At 38.7% G+C, this 13,282-nt stretch overlaps 1 protein-coding gene across 4 annotated transcripts in view; it reads right to left on the reverse strand.

Annotated features, from left to right (window-relative positions):
* Window positions 1-13,282, reverse strand: part of HDX (highly divergent homeobox) — a 96,176-nt gene that overhangs the window by 71,442 nt on the left and 11,452 nt on the right. Inside the window, exons 2-3 of one of the 4 annotated variants that reach the window (XM_034780957.1) lie at window positions 10,665-10,703; window positions 5,896-6,042 (exon numbers count right to left, since the gene is read on the reverse strand). The exons of 1 other annotated variant lie outside the window; for it this stretch is intronic. In XM_034780957.1, the coding sequence (XP_034636848.1) occupies window positions 5,896-6,042 (147 nt within the window). In that variant the 5' untranslated portion in view covers window positions 10,665-10,703. The remainder of the gene's footprint in view (window positions 1-5,895; window positions 6,043-10,664; window positions 10,704-13,282) is intronic. 2 more of the 4 variants (XM_034780959.1, XM_034780960.1) reach the window with 2 other exon arrangements.

A 13,282-nucleotide genomic window follows, 5' to 3' on the forward strand; every position in this document is an offset into this window, starting at 1 on the left:
AATGCATCCCAAGACGGGAAAAGTTTTCCAATAGAAAGGGAATGAACTGAAGATTGGTCAAAAAAGAATTGTAAAAATGTTTATCTTTTCAATTTAACTTTTTAAATCATATACCTCAAGAGCTGCTTTTAGTGAGAAATTGATCTGATTTCACAAATAAAATACAGACTAAGGGGATTAGGTTCAACAGACAGAATAATTTCCCATTACAGATGCTACACTGGCAAGTGAAAATATATGGAATTATATACAAGATATTTAAAACAGTGGAGGCTGTTTTATGCAAAAGTCTCTTTTGAAGAGAACAATCTAGAGATCTTTAGTGATTTTGTACTTAAGTTCCAAAAAACCCATTACTGGTTTCAAACAAAATACATCAAGTAGGAAAACTTGCTCTGAAGCTAATGAATAAAAAAATATATTTAAGAAAGGTAGTGGAGAACACTAACTTCAGCATTTCAACAGAGTGTTGCTAAAAGAACAGGAGTACTTGTGGCACCTTAGAGACTAACAAATTTATTTGAGCATAAGCTTTCGTGGGCTACAGCCCACTTCATCGGATGCATAGAATGGAACATATAGTGAGGAGATATATATACACATACAGAGAACATGAAAAGGTGGGAGTTCCCCTACCAACTCTAAGAAGCTAATTAATTAAGATGAGCAGGAGAAAAAACACTTTTGTAGTGATAATCAAGATAGCCCATTTAAGACAGTTTGACAAGAAGGTGTGAGGATACTTAACATGGGGAAATAGATTCAATGTGTGTAATGGCTCAGCCATTCCCAGTCTCTATTTAAACCTTAGTATCTAGTTTGCATATTAATTCAAGTTCAGCAGTTTCTTGTTGGAGGATGTTTTTGAAGCTTTTCTGTTGCAAAATTACCACCTTTAAATCTGTTACTGAATGGCCAGAGAGGTTGAAGTGTTCTCCTACTGATTTTTGAATGTTATGATTCCTGATGTCAGATTTGTGTCCATTTATTCTTTTGCGTAGAGACTGTCCGGTTTGGCCAATGTACATGGCAGAGGGGCATTGCTTATTAGAAGCAGCAGGTGTAGGTGCCGGCTCTGTAAGTACTCCAGGGCTGAAGCACCCACGGAAAAAAAAAAATGGTAGGGGCAGTCCCTCTATCAGAGCCTCCTCCTCCCCCCAGTGCCTCCCGTCAATCAGCACCTCCCGCCCGCTATGGAACAGCTGATCCGCAGCGTGCAGGAGACACTGTGAGGGAGGGAGGAGGAGCGGGGGAGGGGCAGGAAGAGACAAGGTGGCGGTGGGGCCTTGTGGAAAGGCGTGGAGTATGGGCGAAGTGGGAGGGGAGCACCCCCCGATACATTAGAAAGTTGGCGTCTATGACAGCATGTAAGATGTTACAATATCAGTACTACACAAACAACCTTTACCATGAAAGAGGTGGGATTAATTTATACACTCATAAGAGTTTCGTATTAAGTTGTCTGCAGTGTTGTTGTAGCCATGTTGGTGTCAGGATGGGTTAGAGAATATCTTTTATTGGATCAACCTCCGTGCTACACTGGCAATTTACAGCACTGCAACTTTCTCGCTTAGGGATGTGAAAAAACACACCCTTGAGAGCAGCAAGTTTCAGCACTGTAAAGCGCCAGCGTAGACAGCACACCAGCGCTGCGAACTGCACCCTTCGTGGAGGTGGATTTTTAGAGCACTGGGAGCATTGCCAGGGTAGACTAATCCAGAGCTCTTCAGGTCTGGGAAAGGTACTCAGAGTCACAGCTAAACAGAAGGTGAAACAGATCGTTTAACATAAGTAGTTATCATGTATTGTAAGAGACCATTTAAGGTGAAGTGGCCACTTAACGCCTCTGCAGTCATAGAACCAAAAATATATATATATATATAAAAATATAAGGTGTTTAATAGGTTACAGATTGTAGTAATAAGCCATAAATCCAGTATCTTTATTAAGACCATGATTTTTACTGTCTAGCAAAGTTATGAATTCAAACTCCCAGGCTTAAATTAAAATGTAGACAAAGGTGCTGAACATGCCTATCACAACATGTGCCCCAATAACAAGTATGTGGGTGAAACCAGACAATCACTATGCTCTTGAATGAACTCACACAGAAAAATTATAAAAGACAAAGACACAATATCACAATTTTCAGACCACTCAGGTCTCATCCTCAAAGGAAACCTGCACAACACATTTAAAAGATGCTTAAATTTATAACTTTGCTAGACCCTAAAAGTCATGGTTTTAATAAAGACACTGGATTATGCCTTATCCTTATTACAACAGTCTGTAACCCACTAATCCTCCTTTTTTTATCCTATGATTGCAGCGGTGTTAACTGTCCACTCCACATTGAATGGTCGCTTATAATATGTTAACTACTTATGCAAAACAACCTGTTCCACCTTCTCTTTAGCTGTGACATTTTTGTACCTTTCCCGGACCTGAAGAAGAGCTCTGTGTAGCTCAAAAGCTTATCTCTCTCACCAAAAGAAGTTGATCCAATCAAAGATACCACCTCACCCATCCTGTCTCCTGTCTATTGATGCCTCCTCTACACTAGAAAAATCAGGTTGGCTTAACTATGTTGGTCAGGCTAAAAAAATTCCACACCCCTGAGCAGCGGCGTTAAGCCACCCTAAGTCCCCATGTAGACAGCGGTAGGCTGACAGAAGAATTCTTCCATTGACCGAGCCAATGGGAGAACCCCTCCCATTATGTAAGTTGCATCAAGACTGAAGCACTACAGTGGCACAGCTGCAGTGGTCCAGCTGTAGCACTAGGGTAACCAGATGTCCCGATTTTTATTCTTTTGCGTAGAGCCTGTCCGGTTTGGCCAATGTACATGGCAGAGGGGCATTGGGGGCTTTTACTTATATAGGCATCTATCACTCCCCACCTCCTGTCCCGATTTTTCACACTTGCTGTCTGGTCATCCTATGTACCACTAGCATTTTAAGTGTACACAAGCTCTAAGTTGGACTTCAGATTTGTAATTGTCAATTTCTGCTAATTTATATGCTCCAGTATAAAGAGGAGAGTTATGGATATAAGGAACCACCAGAAAATAAGGGCTTCCTTCTGCTCACATTCAAGTTAGTGACAAAACTCCTTAGACATCTATGGATGCAGGATCAGACTGTAAATGTGTACATAGAGCACATAGTGCAATTTTTTTTGTGGTGCCACTTCACTGATCTTTGGTGTGAAGCAAAATGGTGACCAGTTAACTCAAACAAGAGCTGAAAATTTAACAAAACCAAGTGATCCGTTTTACACAGAACAAAAGAGAGGTTTTATTCTGTACTTTGGATTTTATACAAGTATTTAAAAATAAAAATAAAAAGGCAGCCAACCACACCTTACATTCTGATACACCCACATAGTTGTTTATGGCTTTTTAATATTTGAACCTCATATCTATGGAAATTCACTGGAAATCTCACCCCAATACAAAAGTAGTCTGACGCTCATGTTAACAGAAGTTCTGCATTACCATCTATCTACTAGCATGTATCATGCAAAATACAGAATGATACCAATGATGACGTCTCATTTTACAAGTTCTAGTGATCAGTATAAAAACATAAATTTAACAATTGTAATGATATGTAGCCCCCGATCCAGCAAAGCACTTAAGTTAAACACATGATTAAGCATGCAAATCATCTCATTGACTTTAATAGTTACATATATAAGTGCTTGGATTAGCAAGGGCTTATCTTCCTCGCATAATGTTTTTAGTTCTGCTCTCTTCTTAAGAGTTAAAAACAGAAACAAGCAGCCTACAACCCAAACATCTCTAGCCACAAGTTTCAGGAAAAAGCAAATTAATCTCTCTCCCAATTGGCTCACAATCACAGACGTTAATTTGAAATGGGTATCTGAAAACTTATTGCATCCTGTGGTACTATTTGTTTTACTATTACTCAGATAATATCTTCTCAAATTGAAATTATATCAAAAGAAAAACTGTAAAATATATAAAAAAAACAGCTTGGAACCAATAGAAAAATCACCTCATCATTCAGCAAAATTAATACTCAATTGTCAAATCAAACAGTTATTTTAAAACATATACAAGAAATTGAAGTAAAACTGCTTTGGTAAAATACTTTACAACTACAGTTATGTTAACTATTAAAGAAATAGCTTATTTCTGAACTTTCTATGTTGGGAATGTCCAAATCCATTTTGGTTTGAATGCTTAAGTATCTCAACAAAGAAAAAAATTCTCTTTCTTTCCAGGACCGGCTGTACAGGTCCTAATTTGGAAAGAAACAATATATTGCATCATCTACTTTTTGTGATAAAGCTTGTGCTTGTTTTTAAAATGGTATCATGACGCAAAAGAAGTCATTAAAGAGAATCTCAGAATAAGTCTTTACCTTATCCCCAAGCCAATTCAAGAATTTGTCAAGATGGCAATATACTAACACATAAAACTAATCAAGACTCAATACAGAGATTAACATCAGAGACATGATCGTATTTTCTGTATGACTTTTACATTATTATTTTTTTTCCTAGTACTGTGTTAGCATCTATGCATCCCAATTGAGATCTAGGTCCCACTGTGCTAGGCACTGTACACAGTAAGAGATAGTCTTTGCTTCTACAATCTAAACAGACAAGTTAGACAAGGAGGGGTGGGGATTACAAAATGCCAGCAGAGCAAGAGGCACGTTGGTCTGCAAATGGCATGTTACTGCCACAATTTTTGTGGAAATGCTTTTGTCAGGAAGGCGATGGCTAAACAGACAGAAAACTGAAGGAAGAACGGAGCTGCAGGGAACAGAGTAAAGGGGACTGGAGAAGAAAGAAGAGGGATGGAAGGCAGGGAGTAAGTACTACAGGTAGAGTGAGGCAAAGAGACTGTGAGGGACTTGAAGCAAACAGCCAGTCAGCACAGGGGGAGAGAATGTCCAGAACAAAAACTATTGAAAGCATCCAAAGTTCCGTACTGCAGCTATTTGTCTGTTCCTGCCAGTCTGAGTTTCTGGTGGACTTCCTAGGGTTTATTTTTCCCCCTATCCTGAGCTCAGGTTTCTCTAGAGAGGCAAGGACATTTAGAAGCTGGTGCCCCTGGAAGGAGGGATGGGGCGCGATGGGAAGGAAGGAGCGCTCCCCTACATGGTTCTGGGTCCACGTGGTTGGGAGTAACTAAATGGGTCTTATCTCCTTCCTCCCTCCCACACAGTGTTGTAGATGTACCCACTGCAGCTGCTTGTATCTGCTCCTGCCTGCTTGATTATTGTATCAACTCTCAACTATTGCTTCATGATTTCTACTTTCTTGTGAAACATTATATAACAAAATGGCTCTTCTTTCATAGGGGGAGCATTATCCCGCTCCCTTGGAATTCAGTGTCTTCAGAAGAGACCCCAGAAGCACTAAGCTACTCAATGATATTATTGTTTAGTGATAACTGTGATACCAATAAACAGCAATGCCATCTATTTATGACAAGGAACACAAACCTGGGAAGACAGCAGTTTTATAGATCTCTTTCAATGTCATTTTTAAAGGATACAAAATTTCTATTCTATTTCAAAGTGGTTTCCTGATATAAACAACATTCACTTTATGTGATATATAACCTAGGTTTTCAGCAGGAAAACCTTATTTGGAATTTAACTTTCTTGAAGGGATCCCTGCTGCTTGCACAGCATGAAAGTCCCTACTAATACTTCAGTAACGTAAAAGTGTTCATAGGAACTCGGACTACAAGCAGCCCTCTCTCAGGAAAAAATGAGCATATATTACAGCTGAGGATGGAAGCCTTTTTTTAAAAAAATAAAGTTAATGATTCCATCCTCTACAGATATTTTATGTAAACAAATGTACTTGTTAAATAATTATGTAAATTCAAGTGTGGAAGGCCTCAGTACTTACCCTGACTACACTGAAGTCCAGCTTAGTTTCTTGTGCACACTGTAATATGAGCTGAAAGCAATTTTTACTTTGATTTGTCATTCCATTTTCATAATAACGCTGTAATATCCTTTGTTGTTCTACAGTAAATACAGAACGCAGATTCATCTAAAAATAAAAGAAGATACTCTGAAAGTTGGAATAAATATTTTAATACTTGTAGAAATTACTCATATATCCAAACAATCATAAAACTAGTGTACACATCTCACTTTTTTCCTAAAAAAAAAATTCATCCATACTGATATTTTTATTTACTTTTCAGAACTTCTGATACGAACTATGTTAGTGGTTTTCCTTTATGAGATGGATTTAACCTGAGCTGTTAAACTATATAATCAAAAAAGGCTGTCACCTTGTTATAGCAATACTAAGTAAAAACCTCTTCTAACTAATTTCAGTTAAAAAGGCTTCTTCCTGAAGATGCCAATGTGGCTTGTAACAACAACCAGTAAATTCTCTACGGAGCAGCACAAACTATGAGATGAAGTCAAACTGTCACCTTGGGGGCAGTGAAGACTCATCAAACATTTAAACAAGACTGTAAAGGTCTGGTCTACACTTAAATGCCATGTCACTCAGAGCTGTGAAAAATTTCACATCCTGAATGCAACAGTTAGATCCACCTAACCCCTGATATAGAAGCTGTTAGGTCAATGGAAGAATTCTTCTGTCAACCTATCTTCTGCTTCTCAGAGAGACAGATGAACTACACTGATGGAAAAAACCTTAGTCGATGTAGGAAGTGTCTACACTGTGGCACTGCAGCGTCATAGTATGCTGCTGTAGTGTAGACATGCCCTAAGGCAACTTTGCTAAATCTCCATAAAAACGTACTAGCCCAGGCATAAAGTCTACATGTTCAAACTTTTTCCATAAAATTAAGAATATACACTCCACATAAACCTAATGCTATTTTACATTATCATCCAAAAAACCATCACTCCTGGCAAGATGATGATGTTATCTCAAAGGATATTTTCACTTTATCACCATTTAACATTTTATGGCCTGATCCTACTATCCTTATGCACCAAAACATTAGTGGGAATTTTGAGTGCACATGCAATTCAGGGCTGAGCCCTTTATTTGGTTTTAAACAAAAGGTGGCAGCGGGAGAAGAGCAAGATAGCATATGATAGCAGTTTTGGAAGTAGCTGATATAGTGCCTCAGGAAGCAAAGAACACCTGACCATACAAATTCTTTTTAAATTTTAAATAAATGCAAAACACAGTAAAAAGAAAAACAAAACAAAAAGTCCATCTTGTGGGAAAAGAGAAAAAAAAAATCAATCCCAGCTAGTGGGATATTTTAGGGAGAAAGTTGTTACAATATTTTTTGTACATGAATTACAAAATAAAATTTAAAACATCTAAACATTTAAATTGTTTGTAGATATTAGACAGAATCTTCACTATGACCACAATCAATCATTAGTTTCCTATAAAGTAAAAAAACTTCATGTCGAAACAACAAATTCAGCTTGTTTTATACAAAACAGAACATTAGACTCTGACATTCCTGAACAAGAGAACAAACTGGACCCTCAGCAAAATAAGTCTTTACAATAAAATTAAAAAAAAAAAAAAATCATGTTACATTTAACTGAAAATACTGTGCCTTTACAAACTAGCAGGCTGAAAAACTATAGATTTATTTTCTTTAAATATATGTGTCAAAACAATACGATTGGAATTTTTTTTAATACTGTGATCTGAAATCTGTCCAACTTCAGCAGGGTGCTTCACCACCAATATTATCAGTCATTAATGTTTAGGACTCATGGTAAAATTCTACTATTTCCCTAGGCCAGAGCTTTAATGGCAGAGTATATTTTCCTCCAAATGCTAATAATGGGAAAAAGAGGCATTTTCACAAAGATTTTGTATGTGGTTTTCAAAAATTAGGTGATTAATTCCTTTCCTTCCAACAGTGCACGTTGAAGATGATTTGTCCATACCATATTTCACCTCCCCTCCCATCCCTTACCTCAGACTGTCAATCTAACAGAAGTTATGTTGCTTTCAGCACTAACAGACCTGCCAAGTGTCATGCATTTTTGCACTGAGGTCTATCATGCACCAAGCAGAAAGAGTAAAATGTCACACACTGGGGGGGAGGGATAGACCATCCCTCCCAATACTCTGTAGCCTAGAGGAATGTACAACAAACTACAAGGCAAGAGATATAAGAGCCATCTCTTCCACTAATAATGAGCAAGACTTCACACCCCTTTCATAAGAGAGGCAACTATCATTCATCCATTTTACAAATAAGGTAACAGAGTTTTCATAAGGCCACCACAAGCAGAGCTAGAAATAGAACCCAGTTCTCTGATATGACAGACCTAAATTTCATCCACTGATTCACACTGCCTTTCTGAAGAAGTATTTGTAACCCTGGGTCTCTTTGTCCCTATCTGGAGGCTAGATCATGTGTACAAATTTATGAGTCTTCTGCTGCCTCGATTTGAATGGAACTCAAGTGATAGAGATCCCAGGTTCAGTTCCTACAGATGACCAAATTGATCTGTTAGACTTGGTGATGCTGGCTCTCACAACTAGAACCGACTCTCATCACAGAGCCAGAAGCCAAATCCTGATAACTCAACATGCCACTGTATGTCATACTCCTGAGGGCATTCTGTACAAAAAAATTAAAAATTCTGCAAGTTTTATTTGTCAATAGATAAATGCAGAGGCTCCAGCATGGCAGTGGGGAGCACAGGCCACTGGCTGCACGAAGGTGGAAGATCACCCTGCAGGTCCTCACCCCCCAACTCCCCCACCCCTGGGACACAGACTCAACGGCAAGGCTGCACACAACCCTGACACAGCACAAGAAATACCCTGGGGCCCTGCTCCTCTGCGCCAGGTGTCGGGAAGGCAGGCTCAACCAGGCAGGATCCAAGTGTGAAGGGGCTCAGTGTGGAGGATACAGGTGTGGGGTGAGGGGGTTCTGTGTGGGACAATCTGGGTCCAGGCAGCTCAGTGGGAGGTCTAGGTATGGAGAGGATCTGGATGCACAGAGGCTAGTTGTGGGGGTTCCAGGTGCAGGGGTTGAGGTTCAGTGGGGTGGGGTATGGGTATGGAGGGTTAGGGAGGTTCTGGTTGTACAGGGTAAGGCTTGGAAGGGGTGTCTGGGTATGGAAGATCCAGATGCACAGGGGATGGGTGGATGGGGGAGCAGCTCCCCATACAATAACCCCTCCCCCCCACAGCTGATGAGTGATGGGAGCAGGAAGCAGGGGAGGATACTGAGCTTCCTGCAGCTTGGGGAGGTTTCTGCGGGTGGGTCTGACACAGCCCCAGCCACTCCTTGCAGGGAAAGAGGAAGGCCTGTCCTCTCCTGCCTCCAGCTGAGCCAGAACTAGAAGCTGATCCCGGCTCAGGATAGGAGCCACTGGCTTGGGTGTCCCCAACCTCTCTGTTGGCTGCTCCAGGTGCCTGAAATGATGTACCTGCACTGCTAGGGAGTGGTGCGTGACTGCTCTTGTAGCTTCCCTGTCACAAAGTCATTTTTCTACGGGGAAGCAAAGAAATCTGTAACGGACATGAATTCTGCGCACGCGCAATGGTGCAGAATTCCCCCAGGAGTAATGTCACAAACAGTTGTATAACTGGCAAAGCATGTTATGTCTCCTTCTATAGGCTGCTTCACTTAAATGATAAGAGCATGCTTGCCATGGCAGTTCCTCTTATAAAGCATATAGAAGAGGTCTCTCTGTGGATCTGAATATTGTGGGGTCAAATCCTGATGATCACCTATATGGGAAGGGGGAGGGAGAAATATAAGTTTGTGTGAGGACCCTAAAATAGTTTTTGAAGTAATTTTATATTGCAAAATGTTGCATTTAGGAGTGAATTAAGATCTATGCTAGTATTTGTTTTATTCTTTTTTTTTTTAGTATCTGTATATTTTAGATAACGGTAGATATCTCTAAGGAACAGGATGGAGCATTTAATTATAGAGTTTATTCTTGCTGTTCTCCAAACAATGTGGGAGATTTTGCCTGTGAGTGCAGAGTTGGTGACCTTGCCTATGTAATCCCCCAAAGGGTAAAAATGTACTAAAAGAAACATCCTTTCAGGAATTCTACCTCAGTCTCAAAATGGCCATGGAGTTGGAACTACCTGTTACTCTTAAAAGAATTCTCCCCCTCCCAACATATCTGTACTGGGATATGCTGGCAGCCGGTGTGTGTAAGAAGCTTGCCCCTGCTTCTGCTGCAGTTGTTCTATTGAGAGAGAACTTCATCCATCAGGGCTCTCAAGTACATGTCTCTCACCTGCACTGAACTTGTACAATTTTTATGGTGTTTAATAGTTGTGTGTGAATTTCCGTACACATAAGCTACCCTATTTAAATAATTTGCATAAAATATCATACATGGTGCTGCACAAATGTGGCAACTGTACACTACGCCCTAATCCTGCCAGGACAAGCAGTACGCAGACCCTTGCACAGAACCCCACAAAAAGTCACTAAATGAACCCCCTCTGCAACAGTTCTTGATAATCAACAGACGTAACAAACAGAGTAAGTCAAGAGGCTTTCCAAGGTGGGTAGGATTCTCACTCCTGATATTACTTTCAACAGTAGCTTTGCAGGATTACTATCTGAACAGATTCACAGAACATACTTCCTGCCAGGAAGACCATTAGATAACCCTACAGATATTTCGGAATCAAACTATATAGCAGAGTTATGTTTTGAATCATTAACTTACTTGGAGGTTTTGGTTGCCCAAGGAATGCAGGATCCAGCCCTAAGAGAACAGATGAGCATTAGTTCACTTGAGCAATTTGCATCTAAGGTTTATTGAATAAACCTGCTAAGAGCAAGAACCAACAAATGGGTCTGCATTGATTTCTCCCCCTTAATTTTAGTATCTTTTCATTTACTAAATTTCTATGGATGACAAATCCATTCATTCAAAGACCTATCCAATGATACTCCTAGTCAATGGAGAGAGAAATAAAGACAGAATATCCACTTTATCCACACCACTCTGCCAATTAATCTGTCCTAACTTTTAAATACTTTTCCAGAGGCAGAACAAATTTAGGCTTAATCTCATTTAGTATAAGGTTCTTTAGAGAGCAGAGTATTATCTAAATTAAAAATTGTGACATTACAATACAGATTTCAGCTGACACCAAACTTATTTAAATTTCAGAAATTATATTAAATTGAACGGAAATCTTAGAAATGAAAGAGCAGTGATTTTATCCCTTTAGTTTTTATATATATATATATACACACACACACACTTAAGTTTATATATAATGTTTTAAACTAATAGTGCAACAACTTAAATTATGCATTATCTGGATATTTCCCCCATGTCCATTTTCTTGTCCAACATGTATCTAATGTGGTTAGTGAATGTGCAGATGTGAAGACTTTTCTCTAGGTTGTCCTGCAACTTAGTTTGTTGCACAAGCAGTGTTCCACCTGACTCTGAGCTGAAATTTTCAGTGATAAAACTCTGAAAGAAAACTGGATCAATGAAAACACAAAGAAGTCTCTCAAAATTATTTAAACCCAAAGGAAATTAACAGGATGGCGACAGGACTGCTGTTTTGTTGAGCCATTCTGGTTTCAGCCATGATACAAGAAGAGTTGTAGCATCTCACTGAGAAAAATGAACCAAGGTCTGGGATGGAGGTCTTAGGAAAAACCTAGAAATGACCAAACAGGAGAGAAAGCTTAAACTGAAATTCATAACTGGTTGTTATTTGAGTTAAAAATAAAACAAAACTCAGGAATGAGGAAAGTTTGGAGTCTATGTTCATAGCAAGATAGAAAATACACTGTCTCACAAGACAGTAGAAGAGAATTTAAAAAAAAGTTGCATCCATCTTGCTAGTCTCAATTTAGGAACTGAATAGTAAGCAAAAATAAAAGTTTTCCATTTGGAGATCCTTTTGGCCATGAGCATAATGCCAAAAAGCGACACTATTTGTGACATTAACAGGAGGAAGCCCTGAACATTCAGTCATACAAGGTATGCCAGTTGTCATTCTGTTTAAAAAAGTATCCAAGGTGCAATCAGCAATATTTCTTTTCCAGTTATTAAAATAAGTGTAGTTGGAAGTCAGTTTACACCTAGTGCTTTTCACACTGGATTTTTTGCCAGTAATTCACACTTCAGAAATATAGCAATGTAACTCATAGCTAGAGACTCAAGTACCTATTTAAAATGTTAAACTTCATAAAAGTTATCAGATTTGAGGGAACTATATTAACTTTCAAGAGCTGCACTGAGAAAAATGAGAAGCATTTTCTTTTAAATCCCTTAGTTAAGTTAAATAGACCAAGTGAAAGTCATCCTGCAAAATACAAGAGCTGCAGTGAGTCAAATTTCCCATATTTGGACTAATGAGGGTTTCAAAGTACTGACACGAAGAGGGAAAAAAATCCTAAAACCCACAAAAATAAGTATGTACAGAATGTCTATGTTAAATTAATAAATGCTGAGTAAACGAACACCATATATGTACAAGCCTAGCAGCTACTGTAAAATAAGCCAACATTGGTTACTTAACAATATAAAAATCCATAGGTTCTTGTACACAGTGACAGCTCATTAGAAGTGCAATTTTACTGCCTTGGATTTTTTCATAAACAAACATCCAGTTTTATTTGGAAGTCAATAACTGCCCTTAAAAACTGAGCACTAAAATAAAGAGGCTCCCAAGTACTGTCAGAAAACAAAACTGAAAAATCAATATCAAATATATTTGCTGATACCAAAACCTCACAAAATTTAACTGTTTCCTGTCTCCAATACATGTTCTAAAATGCATCATTTAGATTGGGCACTACCTCACTATTTCACAATGAAGAAAACTTCAGTTCACTGTAATAGAGTTCTCCAGCAGAAAACTTTTAAAATTTCAGAATACCCTAACCATAACTCCCACAACTATGTTTATGAAGAATAACCCATTAAATGAAAAAAATTTCTCTAAGATCTTTATGGTTTCTCAAAGGTCTATATTTCACTTATTTCCTTTTGAGAAACATAATCAGCTTGTATTAACTAGATAATTGCTACAGATACATACAAGTCTGAGGTGTTATTAGTTAGCCTCTAACCTTATTCCGGAAATCCACTGATAAGCAGGGGGAAATATGTATACAAATCCATGTACAAGACATCTTTAACTTACAGTTAAGTTTGCTTTAGTGCATTTCCTATCACTGCATTTAAAAAAAAAAAAAAAAAAAAAAAAAAAGGGGTCAGCAGTTAAGACAACATTAACACCCAGAGCAGCCTCAAATACAGACTCCTCAGTTTAAACCCGCTCCATTTCCAGTTACAGCCACCCACAAAGCACA

This window comes from Trachemys scripta, chromosome 9 (genome assembly GCF_013100865.1).
Source record: "Trachemys scripta elegans isolate TJP31775 chromosome 9, CAS_Tse_1.0, whole genome shotgun sequence".
Lineage (NCBI taxonomy): Eukaryota > Metazoa > Chordata > Testudines > Emydidae > Trachemys > Trachemys scripta.